Here is a 24,232-nt window from a genome sequence, read left to right as displayed (position 1 = left end):
GTGCTCTGTAACTGCCTGAAAGGAGGTTGTAGTGTGGTGGGTGTTGGTCTCTTCTCCCAGGTAACTAGAGATAGGACAAAAGGAAATGGCCTCAGGTTGCACCAGGGGAAGTTTAGGTTGGACATTAGGAAAAAAGTCTTTGCTGAAAGAGTGGTCAGGCATTGGACCAGGCTGTCCAGGGAGGTGGTAGAGTCGCCATCCCTGGAGGTATTTAAAAGAAGGGTAGATGTGGTGCTTGAGGATATGGTTTAGCGGTGGAATTGGCAGTGATAGGTTAGCAGTTGGACTCAATTATCTTAAGGGTCTTTTCCAACCTTAACGATTCTTTGAGTCTATGATTCTAAGTTGTGATAAATAACTCAAAGGATACTTCATGAATACTTTTTTCTTTTTAAGCACATCGTCTTTTCATGTTCACTAAATCTTGTTTTTTACTTCATTTATTGTGCTATATTACCTATGGGCTTCTAAGGCCTGAATGTGAGACACTTTATTTAAAGGATCAGTCCTTTGGAAAGACCTATTTGCTCATCTAAGATTAAGGCTGAAGCAGTCTGTAATGTAGGAATTGGTAGTGCTCAACAGTTTTCATGCTACAGACGGTTGACTAAAGTCAGTTTATCAGAAAGTAAGGAAGAACTCTATCTGTTCTCATTATGCAGCTGGGAGCTTTTGCTTGAATGCATACCAGTCTGTCCTAGCAAGCTGTCCTCATATAATATCTCTGCCCAGTGGTGTCTGAGGAGTAGAAGCAGGCAGGGCTGCTTACAGTGTGATCAAGTGATGTCAACTGGGGCCATAAGATTACTACACTCTTGGGCTGACTCAGGACCTTTCCTGCTGTAGCCTTTTTCTGCTTCTCTTAAGCTACAAGTTTCAGCTGATCATGAAGCTGTCTGCTGGAGCTCAGCTTCAAGACAGATTTCTTATTGCACCTCTGTTGGCTGTGACTGAGTAGAAGTGAAATCTTCTGTGTGTTATGGTACTAATTTCTTCTGTGCTTTTTTCAAGTTTTCCACCATTTTGTTTTGAATGAGAGGTTCCATTTCCTAATTCTAATTCTGTAGTGTTGGCAGTATTAACACCTAAGGAGACAGTACAGGGCTTGGGAAAGAGAAATGGAAAACACCCAACCTTTTCTTAGCTCTAAGTGAGGTAAATCAAAACTTCTGAAGTCAGGCTAGCTAAGAATCCATATGCCTTTTTTCATTGCAGTATACATGAAGCTCAAGATCTGAACCTGCTATGACTGACCCAGACGTTCTCACTGAGGTCCCAGCAGCTCTGAAACGCCTTGCCAAATACGTGGTGCGTGGCTTTTATGGCATTGAACATGCTTTGGCTCTGGACATTCTCATCAGGAATCCCTGTGTGAAGGAAGAGGACATGTTAGAGCTCCTTAAGTTTGATAGGAAGCAGTTGCGGGCTGTCCTCAACACCCTCAAGGGTGACAAGTTCATCAAATGCAGGATGAGGGTAGAGACTGCTCCAGATGGCAAAACCACCCGTCATAACTACTACTTCATCAACTACCGCCTTCTGGTTAATGTGGTGAAGTACAAGCTGGACCACATGCGAAGGAGGATTGAGACGGATGAAAGAGACTCCACTAATCGCGCCTCTTTTAAATGCCCCATTTGCTTCAGCACTTTCACAGACTTAGAGGCCAACCAGCTGTTTGACCCCAGGACAGGTAAGAAGGAGTACAGGTAACAATGCTCTTGCTCTCTCCTTTGTCTGTAGGTGCTGGACATTAAGGAAACAGTCTTAGGAAAATTCTCTTGAGTTCATCTGGAGCTAGAGGGCACTCTGTTTCTGCAGGTGGTAAATGAACAAAATACAGAAGTAATGTATACAGACTTATACATTCTGGACAGGCAAATAGCAGTGTTGGTAAAATGCTTGAGTGACAAGCAGTAGAGAAATGGAGGTCTCATTGCAATTGAATTCAAGGGTGAATAAGGCAGTCTGTCCTTCTTGGAATCTCATGGTTTTTCAGTATAACCTGATCTTGCCTGTAAACTATATGACATACTGGTAGTTTGCAGAGAGGTCTGCAGGAAGTTTTTAATTTAGAGATGGTCATGCAAGGAATGAGTTGTTAATGTTTAATTTTCTTCTAGCCAGTTGATTATACTGCACAACCTTGTTTCCCCAGTGTAAAGCAGTCTTATGAAAGTTAAAAGAAATTAATTACAGACTTGTCTGTGGTTGGGAGTAAACAAGATTCTTTTTCAAGTGTGTGTCTTGGTGGATGTGCATGCCTGTCTCATGCATATGAAATAATAATCTTTTCGGGGTGTCATTGTCTACAGGGGTGGTCCAAATTCTTTGTGCTTCTGTGCCAGGGAAGAATAGGAAGAACACCGGCACCTGATGAGATCCTATTTTGCTAGTCTAATATAATCTGGTATTATTTTGGGGGGAGGACAGGGAGCAGGAGTTGGGTGTCAGGCTTCCACCTTCTGAATTAGTTTCTTTACTTTTAATTTTACCTTTTGAATTCTTTGTCCTGATCTTACTTTTCTACAAAAATGAAAAAGTAGAAGTCAGGAGAGCTCTCGGAAACATTGGAGTATGGTGCTTTGTGTCAGTTATCATAGTGAGAAATTGTAAAAATTTGTTGTTTAGTGGTATTGAAGCTTTTAATCTAGGGTTACTGATGTCTAATCTGCTTTGGAGAAGGGCAAGCACTCAACAAATGTTCGGTCTATCATTTCCCTCTTCCCTGCCTCCAAAGATCAAGAGCTGTGAAGCTCCTTTTACTTGAACAACCACTGAGTATAGAAACTACACGTGCTCTCTACAGTAATGGTCATCTGTGGCAGCTACAGTTGTGGGTGTCAGGCTGAAGGTGAATAGTGCTTTTGCAGTTTGCTTCAGTAAGGAGAGAGTAGAGAACCTGTGCAGAGAACAGACATAGTGAGGAGTGTGGAACACTTATGCCAAGGGGACCTGTAACACTTTGCAGGTGAATCCTCCCAGCCTGTGTGGGTGGTGAGTTCCAAGAACAAAGAAGTGGCTGTCAAAGAAATTAGAAAAGAACTGAGACACCTTTGGCCCTCTGGCAGAGGGAGCTCAGGAGGACAAGATGTGTAGAGGAGCAAGGTTTATTAGACAGTGAATAGCCATCCTTTTCCAAGGATGTCTTTAGCTGTTATCAGCACTATACATAAACTTCTCACAGTCATTGAAACTCACAGCAGTACAATGGCTGAAGGGTAGCTGAAAGCCACATGAATTTCAGTGACGGTTGACCTAGCTGCTCCTGGGCTGCAGCCATGTTGATAAAATTTTGTGAATTGCTTGCAGGGCCGAAGTGTGTTAGTCCATGGAGCAGGCAGAGCATGGAGGGCATCCTCTGGCCTAGTCCAGGCAAAGCTGCGCTTAAATGAGTGATCTGTTGTTAAAAGATATCCCGTTTAACTGTCTGCTTTTTGTCCTTGTTACTCAGAGATGGGGATGGTTTAGGTGACCTGTGTTTTCTTCTGCTTCGCTTTCCTCTTCCCTAGTTACAACTGAAATGCAAAGTCTGAGCATTTGTTGTAGAATGAGTTAGAAGAGGAGGTTATTGCTCTTGCTCTTCCTTAGCAGTGGTGGTGAGGAGGTTTCCAGAATCTCTCCATGACTGTAGTCATTCTATTGCAATTTGTGAATTAAGAGTGCTTGTGAAGAGCCTGTCCACAAGTTGGATCTGTAGTGCTCTTTAATTTTTACCATGGCATCTGTGTCTGTCTCTTGGCTTTAGCAGAGGTCTGTTCTTATAGGTTACCAGCTGTCAAATAGAGGCTTTTTTAGCTCTGTGCTTTACTCCATTTGTAAATAACTTTGAAATAAATGGAGGTCTTTTTTTCATCAGAAGATGTGATTATTGGTGTTTTTGGAAGGTGGAAATGTGTCTGCTGAGAGAGAAAATAATTGATAGTAAGAAGGGTATGTTTTCAGGGCACATAGGTATAGATGTGCTTTGGTTGCTGTTTATCCAATTAATATGGAAAAATATTTTTTAACAGAATAGCAAATTTGCCACTAAGGTGATTTTAAATGTAGGTTTTAAAATGGTATAAATGTTACTTTCATAGTGCGATCTCTCTGTTTTTGAAAGTATTGTATGATTTTTCTCCCCCCCCCTTTCTGCCACTTTTTCAGCCCAAAAAAGCTCCAAATACTTACTATGCTGTCAAAGGTTGAACCAATATTGTCTGGTACTTGTAGGAAGCTCAAGGACAGGAATCACGTAACGTAAAAGGATCTGTCAGGTAGTGAAAGTCAAGGTGACAAAAAAATTAGTTTTGCTGCTCTTCAACTCACAAAGTGATCTTTTCAAAAGTGAAAAGAAAAGAAACGTGTGTGGTGTTGGAGGAGTCACTTGGTTGTAAGAGCAGTGAGTGCCTGCTAGCTCTAAGCATGGTGTGCCCCGGTCATGAGTTTTAGCCCCATCTGTTCTAAATGAAGAGCTTGAACAGATCCCCAGATGTCACGCTTTCTCCTCGGTGGCAATTTTTACTGTTGCCTCCAAAGAAGCAGTATTAGTAACTTCTGCTTTTAGAGGCAAACAGCTTGGGCACAGCATGCTTTTTCAAAATAAAAGTTTACTGTAGAAACTTCTAGCAAAGCTCAGAAGAACTTTCTGATTCAAGAGGTCACAGATCTGCTGTTTGGCTGTTGACCTGGCAGTACCTTTGCTGGGAACTGGTGCAGCTGTGTTGTTACAGGCTGAGTGGACAGTTCTTACCCACCTTTGTGAGTGCTTTAATATCTACAGAAGGAAAAACTCTAATGCTGTATGAATGAAGAGTGCTAGTTCTAGCCTTGTGTTTCAGATGGGCTGACTGAGAAAGGAAGATTGTAGTTTTCCTAGAAGATCCTAATATAAGCACCTGAAATACAGATCATTGCCTTTCACTTGTGCTGTTGTGTGCTGTGATATTTTGTCACTCTAGCAATTCTGCATGCTAGCAATTGCATGCAGTTGCCGTTGTGATGAAGCCTCATGCATGTGGAAAGCCGCAGCTGTTCCCTTAAAGAAGGTAAGGGTTACCCCTTGAGGAAGGGATGTACAAGAAAAAGCTAAATTGAGTAGCAGTAAGAAAAGCCAGATGTTAAATGCATACTGTGAATAACACTGCTGAACTCGGTCTCTGAGTCTCTGAACTCAGGTCTATTCCCAGATCGGGGCTGACAGTGGGCACTGAGTTTTCAAGTGTTTTACCTAGAGATAGGATCTTCCTTCGTCATGCTCTTACAGAGACCTATGGGAGGAATTTTCTTCTCTGTGCTTTTAAATGTAGAAGCTACAGAAATTTGGTTTCTGTAGGCCAGTTCCTGAAATTGCAGCGTAATCTAAACAACTTGATACTATCTTGTGGATTGGATTTTTTAAAAAAACCCTTGGAGAATTAAATATGCCCGAGTCTGTTCTGTGGAGTGTGGGGGGAAGGACAGGAGGATCTGCATCGTCTCACCCAGTAGAGGGAGCTGTCTTCTTTTCTCTATACGTGCAGGCTTGGGTTGATTAATTTATTCAATGTCGCAAAGCTGGAAATTATGTTCATGGATATGTGTCCTATAACATGATTAACTGGATCTGGTTGGGGAGGTCCCTCTGATGTATCCTGTTCTTCATAAATTCGTATTTGTGAATCTAGTGTGGTGTTGGAGTTGACTGTCAAATTCAAGGTCAATTTGAAGGAAAGTATGTGACTAGAAACTGCAAAAGGGAGAGTGGGGTTCAAGTAAAGGAGTAACAGAAATCCCCCAGTGCATCCCACTCTTATTCAGCCCTGGATTTCCTTAGGTATTTTAAGTACCAAACTGTACCATGATATTCTCCAGTGCAGCAGGTGAATTTGGTGTTAGAAAGAAAATATAAGGCTAGATGAAGTGGTTTTTCCTTTGTTCTCTTCTACCTTTACAATATAATTTTTATCCAGTCATGTGTTTCTTTTGCTTCTCTTACTGTGAAGAAATATCTTGATGTTAACAGTAAATTGTAATGACAGTTGGTCTCTCTTATGTACATGTATACATTAAGTGTCCTCCCTCTAACATTCAGTTAGATAAGACGTGAACAATAGTGGAAAGAAAAGGATGGAAGATAAGTGGATAATGCAAATCAGGAAGATGATGCTGTTGGGATGTTCTTAATTGCAGTTGTAATCACTGGAGTCTGTTGTTGTTATTGGAAATCATAGCAGCTAATTACTTGTCTACTATTTGCCCTCCCGCAGTTTGCTCTTGGTTTGGTGAACGATTCTGGATATAGCTATCTTACTGTTCCTGAAAATGCACTGTAATAGTAACATGCTGTGTATCTGGATCCCTTTCTTATTCTGTATGCTGATATGAAATTTAATTTGGGAAGAATATATTGAAGGTGGCAATATCAGTTTTATGGAAGGGAAAACAACACCTTGAATTTAATTTTCACCCCACTTGTTTTACTGTCAGCGCCTCATGTCATTTGTGTACTTCAGAACAGAATTGCACATAACATGTTCAGAGGCTGGTTTTCTGTACCTGTCACAAGGCACCTTATCTCACATAAAGGCAGCTTGTATGCAGCTGAGTGTTTATATGGTTTGGTCCCTGTTACTGAGATAAGAAATTTAAACTAGTCTTTGATTTTTTGCTTTAGTCTTACATGTTGACTTCTAGAGCTACTGTGTTTTCTTCTGAGTGCTCAGCTTCTCACTTCCTCGCCAGTGAGCTATTCAGAACACATCTGTCTTCTCGTTTTGAATTTCTACTTCCTCAGGCAAGTTCTACACTAGCTTCAAATTTTCCTCATCTGACTCAAATTACTTTTGAGCCTGTCCTATCTATTTTGTTAATTTTTTCATATGCTTCCTCTTCTGCTTGTATTCTGCCTTGCCTTTTCTTGTGGAGCTCTTGTGTCCATTTCTGGTACATCTCTTTTTGTGTTCTGTCCCTTCCAGCCATTAGGAAAAAAAAAAAATCACTTAAAGCTATTTATATATTTACACTATGGAGTCAATCCTATTTGATCTTCATGCTGTTGATTCTTGTCCTTTAGGCTTAATGATTTTCAGAACAGGCATTCTGGATAGCTTTGTCTGCCATGTACTGCTGTGCATGTGCTGTATGTTATTACTACTACAACAGATTACAGCTTTTTACCAGCCAAAATCAGGACTTAAAAAGTCTTTTTGTAAATTGGCATACCAGAAACTTCCCTTGAAAAAGAAAGGACTCAGGGCAATTCTGTTTTGAACAACTTCAAGTTCTGTGAATAGTTTTTTTTATTGTTGTTAGCTTCCCAAGTGTATGTAAACCCCTCAGTGTGATTTTTTTTTTTTTTTTTCTTGACTTTACAGGCACATTTTGTTTGTCTGTGCTGCCACTGAGAGCTTTTGGCAAACACCAACAGAAGGAAACTGCCCATGCTCTACTTAGTTTCTCTGTTTCTATTCAAATTTCTGGCAAAATCTCCCAGAGTATTCCTGTCAGCTTTACTCTGCTTCAGCTTGATAAGGCCTGGAGCCACAGAGAAGGGAAAACTGAGAAAAACATATCAGAATTAATGCATGTTTTTCTAAAAGTGAGAATACTCTTTAGAATGACTTAAAAGGGATGTGTAGGCTACATCTGTAAATTGAACTCATTCCGTGCTGGGTGGGCACCCTGTCTAAAAGATGTGTAGTCTAACCACAGTTCTCTCAGCTTGGTGGGGAAATAGGTGAAGGTAGCGTTAGAGCCTGTGTTATGCAGAACATCAGACCAGAGGATTGTAAGTCACTGGAGTAACTCAGAAAAGCTGTTGCCTATAGAGTGCTGGCTGGTCACTTCTCTGTATTCCACATTGGCCTCTGGCTGGTATGCTGCGTCTCTGAGATTAAAAAGAAGTTATCTGATGAACACATGCCCTGACTTACACTATTGATACCGTTTTTTTTTTGTCTGCAAAAGACATTTTATTATTAGAAGCACAGGAAATAATTGCCCTTCAAGTAAAGGTTATCACTTCAGCTTTTCTCTTGGCTTTGCAAATTGAAATAACTAATAGCAAGAAGATCTCCCTGAAATCTGAGAATATTGCTAAGCCATTTGCAGTGATGAAAGCTGGACTGCAGCATTCCTATCTTTTACTCTAGTAACTTGCTGTTCTTTGGAAGCTGCATCCTTGGTAATATTATCTGCAAAGTGTGTCATCGTTTTAAGCATGAGTATCTGCAAGTCAGATCAGGAGCTCACGGAGACTTCTGTTACTTGTGTTGCAGCCTCTCCACTCAAATTGCATCCAACAGTATTTAGTATGTTGGCTCAGTTTTAGCATAGTTTTCTTGGTTGAAGTTCAAAAAGGTTCTTTAATTCCTAATGAGCTTCTTTGGATATTTCCTCTGTCCAGTTGCGTCTTCCTCTGCTTACTGTCTGGCTTGATTTATCCACAGTAGGACAGAAGGAAGAACTCTGTCAGCTCAGAGCTGCTGAGGTTGTGCATGTGAGCTGGAACAGAAATAGCCTTAACTGAGAAGAGGAAAGGATTCCTTTCTTTTCCAGTTTTATACTGAATATGTATTAAATCATCTGGCACTTCTGCGTGATCAATAATTTGACATGTGCCTCATGCAGTCCTTTTTCTGAATGTTTAATTTACCTTTTCAAGAGGAATGTCTTTGAACGCTCAAAGATTCTGTTACAGTATTTTTAATTTAGTTGGGCTAAAAATGGTCTGCAAACTGAGATGAATGAGCAACTCCATGTTCTTCTAGATGATATAAAGTGTTTCTGAAGGTGCTTCTTTTTTCTAAGACATGAAATGTTAAATTGCTCCCCTTCTTTAATTGCAAACCCAGGTTGGCAGAAAGGGGAAACTGTAGCACGAAATGCAGGTTAATGTTGTTGTGAAATGAAGAAGCAAATTCGGTTGATATCTTTTGAATTTTCTGGAGTTTGCTACCTAAACTATGCCCAATAAATAAATAAATATAGGCAATTCCACATATACATTGCAGGCTGTGATCAAGTTGCTATTTCACAACTGAGTTACCACACTGCTATGCCCTTAGAGCACCTTGCATGCCTCATTCTCCACTGATAACCTGCTGTGGCTCCTTGGCAGATCTTATTAGCTTGTATCCCATACAGTGCTCTAGAGAAATGTATTTTAAACTGCTGACTGGGCTCCTGGACTGTCTTTGTATAGCTGTACTTGGTCCTTGGCCAGGAAAAGCTAGTGTCTTTTCATTTTTCAGATTTAAGATCAGAGTAATACAGCATGGTGTGTTTTTCTCCCAAAGTGCTATCAGGATAGAAGTTAAGAGGCCCAGGTGTGTCCGTCCTGTACTGAAATGCATCTTCCAGTGCATGCTGCAGGTCAGGCATGGTGCTGATGTGCTGTCAGTGTTGCCTGATGGGCAGAGAGATAGCATACTATTACTGTAATTATGGCAGTCAAAAATGGTAAGTCATGATGAAGTAACAGTAAAAGGTAATAGGCATCTGTAAAAATTCTTCATGAGTCTGTAAGTATGTTTTGTAAGATTAGAGGTAACAGGAGCTTTACTGTGAAATGCTTCATCAGGTACATTCGATCATCTTTACTTCAACTATTCAAAAGTTCTGGACGGTGAAGTGGAAAGGTAAGTATCTGTGGTCATCTGGTATTTCTTCAAAAGGAAGTATTCTACTTAAGGATCCCTCCTCCCTGCCCTGTTTTCTTTATGTACCTCTCAGATGCACCAGAGATACATCTTATCTTTCTGCTGTGTGCCTCCACACAGCAAAAATTTCTTGCCCCTCTGAAGGAGTTCTTTGGGAACCCTGACCAAAATGTGATTTAAACAAGTAGATGTAGAAGTCTTAAAAACATTGCTAAGCTGTACACAAACTCTAGAAGACAAATGAAAGGTGCCCAGAATGGTTTGCTGAAGCCAGTTCCATGGTTAGAGGAGTTCTGGCTGACTTGGTTTGAGTGTTTTGAGCTTTATAGTATTTTTTGAGGATGAAAAATTGGTCCTTCACAGACAGAAGTAGAAACTGTAACAATTTGCAAGGTAAGATGTTATACAGTACCTTGCGAGATAGTGTTCCAAGTTCAGCTGCATCTTGTTAAAGGAAGATGCCTTCTCAGGTGGGCCTAATTTTCAGTATGCTAGTGAAGTAATCTTCTGTTCTTTGATCTGTTCTCCAATGCCTGAGTTTGAGAATAACCTGATGAAAAGCGGTTGTGGCCAAAAAGTGAAATCTCTTACTCTTGAGGGATGGGAAGACAAGGGAAGAGAGTCTTTCTCTTGCCAGTCTGCTAAAGTGCTTTTAGGTTGGTGTGGGCTATTGTTTTTGAGGGTGGGGGGCGCATTTTTGGTTTGGGATTTTTTTGCTGGGTTTGGACTTTTGGGGTTGGGTGGGTTTTTTTTTTGTATTTAGTTTTACACACTTTAAAGCCGTGAATGCATTGTCATGTGTTGCAAAGACGGTCAAAGTTGGTCTCTATTGCCACTTAATTCTGTACTAAAGAGTTATACATTTAACCTTGATCTGTGAGTTTGGACAAATACCCTTTTCCACTAATCTGTTACATCATCTGAAAAATTATCAACTTCCCTCTGGCAACATTCAAGCTGTTCTTTCTGTTATCATGTCAGTTCAGACTGGTTTCCCAGCTTACCAAGAAATATCAGTTGTATGAATGAGTGAGAAACATGGGGTTTCTATAGTGAGCTGATGAATTGTGTTGCAGGGGCTCCAGTGAGGATGGTTTCTGCTAGCCAGTTTTCACAATAGCCGAGTATTGTGAGGATGAAGTTGCTTGCAGGAGCATGCCAAATTAAACTGCAGCAGGTGCCCTAATGGAAATGCTTGGCAGCTGACAGTAATGCCATCCCCCTACATGCCAAGCATACTTTTTGCAGTTGCCATCCACATGTGACCTGCCAGCCCACAAGATCGGCATTTTTTCATTTGCAAAAATAAGAACAATTTGTGTCCCTGCCAGATTCAACCTGGTTCTTAAATGTGGTGGATGGGTTTGAGGTTACCAACAGCAGTCTCAATCTCAATGCAGTATTGAAGTTCATTTTAACAGGAAGTTGCTGGTTCTGCCCATCTTGTGTGACATTTTGGGGTAAGAAATTCGACAGCTGTTTTTCCAAGAGTGGCAGACTGCTGTGAAGCTGTGTGCACATCAGTATTGTAGATAAAGGTAATGTCACTATAGTATATGGAGAAATGTAGGTACAGCATTTGGGAGAATTTTCTAGAACTTTGGGTGGTTTACAAGGTTAGGAAGAGAAGCAAGTGTTCTTTCCTCCTGTTAGCCTTCTGCTGAGCTACAAGAGAGCTTGATCTTCCACTGTGACTGAAGCTATTGCACATTTCAAAAAGGTTAGGCGTATAAATTAGAATATTGTCTCAGAAATACTCTTTCTGAACCTGGACACATGGCCTACAAGGCACCCAATTAAAGGGATCTACACTTTGGTGGTTCCATTTAAACATGGCCTGATACGCACGTTTGTGGCAACGTGACTCTTGAAAAAAGACAGCAGGAGGAACACAAGTGCAAATTCTTACAGGAAGTCCTTCCTTCCTTGCCCACAGACTGTATGTTGGATGTCACTCCTTTCTTTATTCAGAAATTCAGGCAGTCTGGTGTACATCTAAAACTTGCACAACTGAAATGGAGAATGCACAGTATATTTAGATTGGATATTAAGAAAAATGTCTTTACTGCAAGAGTGGTCAGGCATTGGAACGGGCTGCCTAGAGAGGTGGTGGAGTCACCATCCCTGGAGGTGTTCAAAAAGCATGTAGATATGGTGCTTCAGGCATGATTTAGGAGACATGGTAGTGTTTGGTTTGATGGTTGGACTTGATTCTAGAGGTCTTTTCCAACCTTAATGATTCTATGCCAGTGTTGAATAGATTTGTATTTAAAATATTTGAAGGGACAAAGGTGTTCCACAAGGAGTAGTGCTCACTCTGTTTCTTGCTAACAATGTTTTCTGAGGAATAGGTGCAACTGTGAATGCGTGTGGGTAATATATTAATTGGTTTCTTTTTTTTCTTGGGTCCCATTAGAAAATAAAGCCAAAAATAAGGTGGGGTTTGTTTTGTTAAGCATGCTGCTCATAAGTTATCAGCTATGAACATTAGCATTTCTGTCTGAATTTGTTGAAAGTTTGATATTAGAATCTGTTGGGCCTTACTGATACTGATCTATCATTGTCAAATAGTGTAAAATTCTTAATTTCTGTTCCTAAAATAAGGGGGGGGGGGGGAAAACCCTCTGAATTCCACTTCCATCAGGATAAAGTTGCTCATAAATATGTACTTTCACTGTGTTTTTCAGTCTTGCTTTAGTCATTCTAGTGTTTCAATACAGCCCTCATCACTGACTTCAGGAAGATATTTTGCAGTGTAGAAGATTTTATATGGAGAACTTTGCACAAAACTTTTATCTTTCACTTTTGGAAGTAATTATCCATCTCTCTGCATTGTCCCCCACAACTGTGGGCTGAAATTGAACCAAAAGAACAAAACTATGCTAGCAGTCTTCATATTGACACCACCTTGCTCCCTGGGAGGGTCAGGTTCAGTATCATCTTTTCTCCTGTCACGCATTAGGTTATTGGTCTGTATGCTTCTTGTTCATTCTAACTCTTTTTTTTTAATTAAAATGCTGTTCCCCTGCCCTTGGTCTTCAAAAAGAAGCATTTGGGCTGAATGCTGAATGTTTATTCTGTTAAGGTCTCAACAGGTAACAGAAAGAGTTAATATTTGAAGAAAGAAATTCTGTTGAGCTATATTGCCTATGCAGATAAAAGAATTAATGATTTTGCTGCAGGAGCATCAAGCTTTTTTGCCACCTTGAGGTAACAAGCTTTTTTTGCTTGAAAAATGTGAGATTTAGGGAGGAGGAAAGAAGAAAATGAAAATGGAGAGATTAAGGGATCGCAAGTGCAAGACAACATTAATTTTAGAAGATAAGTAACAGACCACTATTCAGTGTTCCACCTAACGTGCTCTTCAGGGAAAGGCAACAATAGCAAGAGGCATGAAACCTACTTGGCGAAGATTTGCATTTCAAAAGGATTGGCAAGGCTTTTAATTCCCTCCACCAGGGATGGCCAGGAAAGGTATTTTCGTCAGAACACAGCATCCTGTCTTCAATGATTAAAGGAAATCTGGGTGTAGGAAGGAAATAGGCAGCTGCTTTGGCAGAACAGGAGAAAGCTCAATAATACAAAGTCGCTCTGATAATGCCAGCCTAAAATTGCATCATGGAAGAATTTTCCCTCTTTGCAGTAAAAAAATTTATTCCTCCTGGGCTGTTTAATAGTTCTATTCTTACTCTCCTACTTGTTCGTGGGGAATTAACTGTGGCTAATACGAGTTCTTTGGTTGTGCTTACAGGCAGAGCTAAGGCAGGCTCTCTTTTCTGGATTACTTTTGCTGTTAGTCTGGAATGGTATGATCCAGTTTACTGAGTTCAGGCTGAGCAAAAGGGTTGAAGTACTCTGCTTCTGAAAACAATCCTATTGACAAGCATGTAAATGCATTTAGCAGTTTTACTGCACGACTTGAGTATATAAACTCTAATGCCTGTGATTATGGGACTACTTGAATACTGTAGTTTTAAGTTGCAAAGAGAAGATTAGTAACTTCTGAATGTAATTCACTGGAGTTGAGAGAAGAGCCACCTGCTTTTTAATTTCCGTAATAATTGCACTGAGCTGGTGAAACTGATTAAAAAGGGGTTTGCTTGTCTATCCTCAAGCCTGAAAAGAAGGAGATGTAGGCTCTTACAGTGAGTGGAGGACAAGGATGTAACCTGACCATAAAAGACAAAGGATTAGGTGATTTGTGATGCTTCACTCAAGCTGAAATGGAGAGATGCAGTCTTGGTGGTTCTCCCTGCTTTGTGAACAAGATCACAGGAATATCTGATTATTGTTGGTAACAGACCACATCAATTTCAAAAACAAACAAAAAAACCCCACGTTTTTTTAATATGAGAAGTCAGTAACAGTCATAATTAAATTGGCTGATATGTATGTGTGTATAAAAATATTGATGTAAAATCTTAAAAATATCAGTGAAGCTGGTGAAGGAAGAGGGAAATAATCCTCACCTGCTGTATGTGATGTTCTATCAGCTGAAACTTGGGGCTAGTTCTGTGCTTGATATGATACCTTTTGGGATTTTAAAGTATTTAACTCAAGGAGATCTGTGTATGCTCAACACACAGTGGAGCTGTTCACTGTCACCCAAATATTTTTGTGACAACTGAACATTTGGTGTCCAGACTGGAGTGTTTTTGCTGAGGAATGAATTCCTTAGTCCTGCCTGTAGTCCTTTCTTTTGGCCAAGAGTCTTGCCACTAAATGCTTTAGTGTTTCATCTTAATCTGCCTAGAGCTGAGAGTTAATGACGCACAAAAGCAGTAACTTGTAAAGCAGACAGGAACTTATTGCTTTCAAGCAATGAAGGCTGCTGTGCTCCTCAACAGTTTAATATTTGCTTCCAAAATGTGATCCTAATCATCATCTGAATCTGTAGTGTACATTCAGGAATTTGAGTGTTGAGGATTTGCTGCTTTGTCTTGTCGAGACTGCAGTGGTTATAGTCTAATGCAGGGACAAACAGCTTCAGTTGTGGAACCAGAGAAGATGTGGCTAAGCCTGAGCTTGACCCATGCCCACAACAGCATGCAACTTCTGGATCCTCCTAAATGTTCACTGGATTTCTCTGTCACTTAGATTCCACAGCAGAAACTTGCAGGTTGACATACTGGGCATGAGCTCCAGAGGATCCCCCTTCTACCACATACTTGTGTGGTTCTGTGACCAAGGTTCTCCATCTTCAAAATGAGAAATGTGTACCCATTCATGCATGCTTGATTTGTCTGGTTAGACCGACAGCTTTAGAAGCACAGTTTTTCTTACCAAGTATTTTTTGCAGGTCTCCAATTCTATGCAACTTTGAGTGTCTGTATCCCATGTGAGTAGGACTGATGCCTCAGATATACCAACGAGTCTCTGATAGTCTTCAGCACTACTCCAAAATTTCATCTTTATATTTAACGAAATGACAAAATTATAAACTGGTGTTTACGAATTTCTTAGGTTCTTCTGTCTTTTGTCTCTTAGATTTAAAGGGACTGGCAAAAATTAATCTTTGATACCATGCTTCTCTCCCTTCAGAGAACAGGTGATGAGTTATATCAGATTCAAGTTCATTGGTACGCTGCTGCTCTTCCACCTATGAAGGAAAGGCATAAAAGCTTGTTTCTTTTAACCTCTTTTTATTTGAATTTTAATTTATCAGCTCACTTACCTCAAATCTGGTAAAATACAAGTTAAATCTGTGCACAATACATTTCTAACAGCAAGACAGCAATTTACCTTGGAGTTATGCCAATTCTGCTTGCTCTGATAGAAGTATTTGTGGTAGCAAGCATGAGTGTGTACTTAAGGAGAGGGAAAGCAAAAGCAAGTAAACAGCACGGCGGGCCTTCTATTTGAAACTCCCTGTGAGAGCCGAGAGATTTGCAATTAGTGTCCATATGTTTGTTTGTAATCAGTTTTGAAAGGAGCATTAAGACCCTGTAAGCTTCTAAATGCTGAGAGACAGGAAATTGGTTTTGGAGATCTCTGACAATTCATTTACGTAGTTGTTTTTCCTTTTTTTTTTTTCTTCTCAGATCACTGCCTGCATCAGAATTTGTGTGACGAAAAATTTCAAACATGCGTTTGCTGTTTGTTTGTTTGGTTTTTTTTTTTTTTTGGAAGGCTGTAGTCACTTTAATGTAATGGCGATGTTTGCTTGCAGGTATGCTGTACAATTCTCAGTGTCAAAGCATTGATTCCTCAACATGTGATGACTCTTCATTTAGGAACTGCTGTCAGCTGTGATGCAAAATCTTTTAATATATTTTGTGATATGTTTTTTCTTTTTGGGTTATAGCGGTTAAAGCTTGGAATTAGTATCTTACTCAGAAGTTACCTTTTTTGATGATAATCCTACTGGTAGTCTCAAGCATAGGCACTCACTTTGATCTTGTCTGTGTAGGTCCTTGTAAGCGCCCCAATATTGCAATGTCTGAACAGTGATATGACATCTCGTTTTCATACCTATTCTTCCAATCCAAAGGTACCTTGAGCCATAAGGCTCACAACAATCTCCTGTAGGCAGTGTAGAAGGTAAGGTTAGTATGGGTGAATAATATAAAAACCATGATGCTTTGGACTTTAGTAAACAGCTTGTTGACTGCTGACAATTTCTGTGGTTTATAAAGACAGTTTTTCATTCCAGTTGTCTTCTACCAAGGATTTGCTGCCGTTTCCAATTTTGTCTCATTAGTACATTGTATATGCTACAATTCTACAATCAAAATCTTTAGTAGAAGGTATGGAATAGAAGTGAACTAGGACAGACCCTTGAAACACACTCCTAAGGCTGACAGTGAATCATGATTTTTTTTCTAAAAGTGTTGTTTTCCACCAGTTATGCAATCATTTTCTGATGAATTTGTCTGGACTATGTTTCTTTAGTTTGCTGATGAGCATACAAAACAGTTGAAACTCGTCTCTTCCTCCAATCAAAACAGATTGCTTCCCATTTTTCCCATTATCCTTTAGCTTTTCCAAAACTTAAGACTGGGCACACTTTTTTTTCTGTAATATCTCGTATTCCTACTCAGTACCCTCCATACAAGTGAATACTCTTCCATGCTTTGGCCTCCACCAACTTCCAGTTTTCCTTGAGTGTGTTACAAAGTGTAAGCCCTAACAAAACGAGCTGTGAATTTCAGCTCTCCTCCACCTTTCCCTGAACACTGAATGCCAGCTGCAGGGCTTGCTGCTGTCATATTTGCTTGTCTCTGCATTAGCTCAAGGTAAATGCTGTTCCTCACTGGACTGCAAGAGAGTAGAGCCCTGCTTCTTGGGAGTACGAAGGAGGAGAAAAGCCCATCTGCAGCAGTCTCTGAAATGGGGTGCATGCAAAACCATTCATTGGGGTGTATGAAGAAAATATTTTTTGTACCATTAATAAAATAAACTTGTAAACCAATGTTTATCGTTCTCATCCTATTTCTATTTTTGTGTATGTTTTATAATGTATGTAATATATTAGTACAGTAGTACAAGTATGTAATTTATAAGTAAATATTCTTATATTGAGGGTGTGTGCTCAAAAAAAAATTTTCTGATGGGGTGTGCAATCAAAAAAGTTTGGAGACCAGTGATCTGGAGCTTCAAATTTCTTCCCTTCCTGTCCAAATATAACTTCCAGTCCCTTGACCAGTATCTGGATTTTGTCTTGGATTTTTTTTTTTTAAATCCAGACCATTGTCATTTTGTTATTAAAGGGTTAAATCAGACTCCGGATTTGTTTATAAATTTAAAAGGCAGTGTTTTGTGCTCTCGAGAAGACTTGCATGGATTTTAATGAAGTACCTTGATCTCCTGATGACTGCTTTTGTCAAAAATCTGAATGTTTCTTCTTGCTTCAACTGAAATCTTATGTCTGGCTTTCCTTGACCCTGAAGTAAATCCTTCATAAGTACTGAATACTTTGTTGTGAAATGGAGAGAGATTTCTATTGCATCTTTGACCTGTATTGCTGTGTTTTTGTGAATCTTTTGGATGTGCATCAGGCAGACAATGAACAGATTAAATGGAGATGGCTGTGACTTTTACGTGATGAACTAGCTGAAACTAGCAGAAAGGTAGTCCTTGGAGCACACAGAAGAGAATGCCACTAACTTTGTAGTGCTGTTCTTCATCTTGTACCAAGGAGAATTGAGAGTATTCTCATTTGGGGTTGCAGTGAAACAAGTGATTTGCTTTTGTTCCTGCTTCCCATTAAAAGCTCTGCTTTTCCTAGTGCAGCAAGTGATTGGTGCAGGTGCTGGCAGAGCAAGGTTATGTGGTTTGGTGTTTTGCTTTCTTTTTCATCCTCTGTTCACCTCATTTAGTTGTAGCTCTAAGGCAAAACATCCCTTGGCCCTGTGTGTTCAAATGGAACCGGAATAAATTGCTTCATTCCCTAAATTGTTGTGAATGAGGCAAAATTAATTTGAAAATATTTAGGAAAGCCAGGGGTTTTTGTTAAAAGGGAAGCTGATGCAAAAGTGATAGAGAGGATTTTGGACTGTAAATAAGGACCCTTGATCTGAGTGGGAAGAGAAATTTTTGATGGAAAGTCGTTCTGTAAAACAAGTATATTTAATACAGAAATAGAAAAGTACTCAGAATGCAGTTTCTATTAGATTTTTCAAAAAAGTGTACATTCCAGGAGGCAAGCCAGAGCAGAACATAAAATTTATTGACATTGGACTCTAGAAGTTACTGCAGTGATCGCTGTAAAAGATCTGAACAGAACATTACTGGAGCTTTCTGGCTTTGATTGAAGGAGTGGATAACTGATACTCAAACATCAGTAAAATAGCAATGTTAAGGTAGATTTGCAATTTTATTTCTTCCTCTTGTACATATGCATCTGACACAATATGCAAAAGCCCTTTCTTCTCAAAAGAAATGCAATATATTGTTTTTCTGCAAATGAGTTTGCTGCCGTGTGTGCTGTATCAGACAGTGTATGCTTGCATTAAACTATTTTCACATATAATATTAAAATATGCTGGCACAGGCAGCAAAGTTGGCTTATTAAAAACTGTGGAATACTGTTCTCTAATGGTGATAACTGACAGTGTTACAGTGAGGTCTTGCAAAGTTATATACATATGTAAACATAAGTTGCATGGATATATGTATACAATGTGTTCCTAACTGGAAATAACGTGGTAACAAACTTAGGAATAGACTTGAGTTCAGACTTCCAAACTATCATCCTTAGAGAAAACCTGAAGTTATTTTCTTTCTCAAGTCACAGTTTGAAACTGTAAAACCTTTCATCTGCCTGTGCTGCAAAATATCAAATGTAGGGTGGTATTCCTTCATTAGTTAATACTGCTCAAATAAAAATAAAATGCCGGTCAGGAAGCTGATGCAGATAACTTTTCTACTCCTCTGAAGATTTTGGAAGGAAGCCAAAATTAGCCTCAACACTGGTTTTGTTTAAAAAGGTATTTGCAGGACCTTAGAAAATGTTCCAGTAACACAACTGGATAAATGGGAGAGAGGGGGAGAGAGATTCGTCCCGAGCATTGGGCATTGATACTAGGCAAGGTATTAATCTTTCCTAACTTAATGCATTTACAAACCAGACACGGGCACCCGAGGAAGAAGTGGTCTGTAATGGAGCTTCTTTCTCTCTGCTGCTTGCTGACTAGTAGACCCTATGTTCATGTCTGAGTTTAAGTGTCTCAAGTCCAGTGGGAAAAGCCCTCTCTTGCTGTGGTGTGTACCATATGAATGTCAGTTTCATTCTGTGACTCTGGAAGACCTACCAAACTGGCACATGTTAGAATTGAGCTCACATATGTTCTGGTGTTTGTTAAACTTCTCTTTTGTATAGAACTGTCCAATCCAGGGGAAGCTGTCCTACAAAAATAACAGGGTTTAGTTTTCATTAAGGAAATAATTTTAAAAACTTTTTATTTTTTATTTATAAAAACAGTCTCTGTCACTTGATCTTAAAACAGTTTTAATGCTAGTCATTATTATTCAAATGTGCTTTATTTTGATCTCTTAAAACCACCTATAGCAAACTAAGATCACTAATATCTTGGCTGAGGTTCAGGACAGTGTTTTGAGTGTGAAGGTAGCTTTTGGTTACATTCCTCACCTGTACATCTTTGTCTTCACCCCTGAAACTGTTTAAAAGTGCAAAGGATTAAGAATGTTACTGGTTTGGTTTTTTTTTTTTTAGTGGTGATTGCTTAAATTAATTCAAGCTGGATTAAACTGTCTTCCAGCCCACCTTCAAATTGGCAAGTTCACTCTATCCAGAGTCTCCCAAAGGGTGAGTGTGAGTCTTACAGCATACAGCCCCCTGTAAGTGAGTGTGCTAGGAGCAATAGAAAAGAATGTGAGGATGATGAATTTCTCATAGGAATCAACCTACAATTCTATACTCTTCTTTCAGCCTGCATGTGTTGGAGGCTCAGAAAACAGGATAAGAGAGTCACAAGATGTTTAGTGCCCAATCAGACATGAAATACTGTTAAAGTAAAAAACACTGTTGTGACTTTCACTTAAACAGGTTAGCAGAGGGTCTGTGCCAGACACATGTGTAAGGCACTGGTACAAGTGTTTGCTATGGTCCCAGTAAGAAAGGCACTCAGACTGAGGTATTGATTAAAAAAAACATAATTTATTGGAACTAACAAGAAGGAAAGGGAGAACATATAATCTTAGGTCCCTTCCGATGCTGGGAATCCCCAGCATCAGACAGATCTCCAGTCAGGGCACACAGCACAATGTGCAGAACCACATGCATGATGGTCTTCAGCGTTTTCAGGAGTTTCTTAGAAGAAAATTTTAATAATACTTTTATGCTGTTGAGCAAAAGAAAGTTTGCATGAGAGCCTGCTGCTTCGCTTCAAGATAATGACATAGTAGTGAAATTGCTGGTGTGAGAGCTGCCTACAGACTCTTGCTATAATTAACTGGACAAGTTTATCCTGCGGCCAGGGTATAGGTGCAGCACAGACCTGAAGGCCAAGTTCTACATGCAGCACAGCATAGCACAGCACAGATGTGCAGCTACTCAGGCAAACTGTTCTGTGGATCACTGACCCTGTGTGCAGTAGCCAGCGGGTTGGGGTCACTACAGTATGTAACCATTTGGGTGGGGCAGCCTGCATTGTTCTTTCCTGCAGCAAGGGAAAGGTGTGTCTGACAGCCCTCAAATGACTGCTACGCTTGCAAAAGGGCAGTTGACCTGATCAGTTGCAGTGATTCTGGTGTCTTCTAAAAGGGCCAGACTTTCTGTCTGTATGTGCACTGTTGCATCTGTTGCATGGAGTTTGCATATTGAAGCAGTTCTTTCCGGACACTGTTTTCATACCATGAATGGGTTAGTTTCTGTAAGGAGTGCAGGGTTCCAGAAGTGGTGTGCAGTTTGGTACCCTTCAGTTACTGTGACCCTGGCTTACTGGCTTGTAGCATAAGCATAGTGGAAAAACGTATCTTAAAATTGGCAATCTGTTGATTAAAAATGTACAGAAGAAAGCCTAAAAGAAGAGATAAAGCATTTGTTTGTGAACCAGAAGGATGATGGAGAATCAACTTTTCCAAGGAGAGCTGTTGTTAGCAATTCTATTTATTAAACAGCCCTCAGTGGTGGGAGGGAAGTTCTGTTTGGATTTTTCTTACTTGGTTGACAATTTTATGTTTGCAGCTTTAAAAATGTTACATTTGTTTCTGCTTTGAAAAGTAGGTATAAACTAGGGAATGAGTATACAATAAAAGATACCTGCATTTCAGAATATGCTGAAAGCCATTTTCAGATACAGTGCAGGGCTAGAAGACAGAGCCCATTATCCTGTTCTGAAGCAAGATAATTTAACATCCATGGCTAGCATATTCCAGCGCTGCTTATCCTTAGTTTTTCTTAATACCCTAACCTAAAGGATTTTTACCCCAAATTAAAGCTGTGAGTAATCTTTTGTATGTGTGAAATAGAAGAACAGTTTGTCACCATTTTCGTTCCTGTAACATAATAAATATCCAAAATTTGCTGTTCCCTACCACTGCCACCTTAAAACTAAACAAGTCTGTCTTTCCAGTTTTTCTCCAATGAAACATGTGTTAAGCTGTGTCATTTTGTTCTTTTGGAATCATTACAGTCAGTCCCCGCCTTCAAGTATGGGATTTGAAGCTACACCCAGTTTATCAGCAGATATTCATAGGGCAGAATAAAGCAGGATAATATACTATTGTCTCGTGCTTTGCATGACATAGTTATTAATATACATAGCAGCCAGATTTTCTTTTACTTTTTTGCAGCACAACACTGTTGGTTCCTTGTTTTGGCCTCTAATAAAACCTGAGTTTTTTTGCCGTGAATTGCTGAAGCAATTCTCCCCTTCTGGCCACCCCACCACCTGTCTCTACTGAATTTCGTAATACTTATTGCAAGCATTTCTCCACTTGGAATTGCAGTCCTGTCTCCCAAAGCATATATAACCCCTTCTGCCCTCCAAACTGTGAATTAAATTCACAGAATTTAGTTATCTGCCAGTCACTAGAAAAGATTGTCATCAGGGCCTCACTTCATAGGACTATCCCAGCTGATGCCCAATGATTGATACCTACTCACTAAGAATATTTTTTTCATCTGTGCATATTCCTTATTGTCAATTAATCTTTAGCCTGTCTCCCTGGTTTGTTTATGAGCATGCGTGCCATCTAACATGTGCCACTTACAAGAGATTACCAGGAAGACAAAGCCAGGATCTTCCCAGTGGTGCATGGGAGGAGAACAAGAGGTGATGGATATAAATTGAAACAAGAGGTTCCAACCTGATATAAGACCTTTTCACCATGGAGGTGGTCAAGCAAGTGCAGCAGGTTGCTGAGAGAGGTTGTGTAGTCTCCACCCTTGGAAGGTTTCAAGAAATGCCCAGATAAAGTCATGAGCAGTTGGGTCTGATTGCCCTGGTTTGAGCAGGAGGCTGGACTGGAGACCTGTTAAGGTCCCTCTGTTTCTATTCTTTCTCTGATCTTTTTTGCCCTTCTGGGGTTTTGACAATTCTTCATATCCCAGAGACTGCTTTCAACAGTTCCCTGTTCTCCATGGAGTAATCAGATCATCAGATCTTGCTGACAGTAAAGATGTGTAGCTCATTTTACCAGCTGTACAAAGCTTTACTCTCCACCAGATTTCTTTCTAAGTCTCCGTTGTAACATGACATCAGTTTCTACATATGCTATTGTCTAACTGCAGTCTGCTGGTGTCAGCAGCGCTTCTCAGCCATGGCATAGCCGCAGTGGTGCTGTAATTGTCACCCCCTGGACTGTACTATTGTACCTGAAGGTAAGTGTGAAAACAGCAAGCAGGGCCATGAAGTTGGAAAAATAAACCTCCTCACTGCTGTACGACTTCATCCAGCCTGTACTCCTGTCCTTCCCACAGCTCCCAGCTAGCTTCCCATGCTGATGTAACATCTTGGTGCTCCTCTTCAAAGGAAGTTAATGAATCAAGTCTGCGCTTCACAAGGGGTGTCTTAGGTTGAGACTAACTGGCACAACAGGACAGCTTGCTTGGGACAGTGTCTGCCTGCGAACGTTGCATAGGTTTAACTTTCAGAGGTGAACCGAGGTGATCAAAAAAGTTTTTATGCTGAAAATTTTCATGGGCCTCAGTAAATGCAGGGATGCATATTCCTATCAGTAAATGGTTAACAACCTACCTCCCCCTGCTTCTCCTACCACCTTGCACCATTTAATCTTATCAAACTTGCCCAAAGACCTGAAAAAACCAGTGGGCACTCTATCTGCTGGAGGAGAACAGGCACTTTCCTGCCCCTATGGTGAAGAAGCAATTTTTCTTTCCTCTCATCCTGCATTTATCCATCTGTTTCCTATCCACTGTGATGCTCAGGGGCACACAACTGGACATTTCCCCCCTGCCACTGCCTTGGAGCACAACACTTCCAGGGGGAAGGGTGCCATTCCTGCCACACTCACCGCACTGAAGGGAGCGATGGCTGGTTAAAAATAAATTTGGGAGCAGATGGCTAGGCAGATTATTGTTCATCCTACGGCGATGATGATGATGTGCCAGCGAACTGCTGGTTGTCTATCAGAATTAATCAGGAGCTGTTGTGGTACATGATCAGTGAAGCCACTGCTCCCCCTGGGAAAAGGGAATGAAGAGCAGAGAAGCAGCTCTGTAAAATGAGTTATTGGAGAAGCACTTGTTTTTGAAGATATGAGAAGTTTCTGATGAGAAAAGACTATATTAAAAGAAATCGAGACTGTTCTTAGGGGTTTGGGGTTTGGTTTTTTTTAATGTATTCTCACTCTTTTATGTATCTGCAGGTCTGCCTAGCTCCTCAAAAGCAAGTGGGAAAACTTAGTCACTTTCTTCTTGCTTTTGTTTCAGTGGAATTGTAGATCATCAGAAATAAGAATATTTAAGAGGCTTATAGGACCTTTATGAGCACTATCTATATGGGTGTATGAAACATTAACCATGGATGTGCCTGTTTTGGATTTGTGGTCTGTGTCAGGGGAAAGGACCTGACACTTGCTGTGCTCAAAACACTTCACAAACATTAATTCTCTATACACTCACAAAACTCACTAGGCAAAATCTGACTCAACCCATTGAGCTGAAAGGCAGTATCAGAGGTATA

At 40.1% G+C, this 24,232-nt stretch overlaps 1 protein-coding gene across 2 annotated transcripts in view; it reads left to right on the top strand.

Annotated features, from left to right (window-relative positions):
• GTF2E1 (general transcription factor IIE subunit 1) overlaps window positions 1-24,232 on the top strand; it is a 57,498-nt gene that overhangs the window by 9,943 nt on the left and 23,323 nt on the right. For both annotated transcript variants that reach the window (XM_064465610.1, XM_064465618.1), the window contains exon 2: window positions 1,216-1,693. In XM_064465610.1, coding sequence (XP_064321680.1) covers window positions 1,246-1,693 — 448 coding nt within the window. In that variant the 5' untranslated portion in view covers window positions 1,216-1,245. The remainder of the gene's footprint in view (window positions 1-1,215; window positions 1,694-24,232) is intronic.

This window comes from Phalacrocorax carbo, chromosome 1 (genome assembly GCF_963921805.1).
Source record: "Phalacrocorax carbo chromosome 1, bPhaCar2.1, whole genome shotgun sequence".
Classification (NCBI taxonomy): Eukaryota; Metazoa; Chordata; class Aves; order Suliformes; family Phalacrocoracidae; genus Phalacrocorax; species Phalacrocorax carbo.
This window is presented reverse-complemented; position numbering and strand designations above follow the sequence as displayed.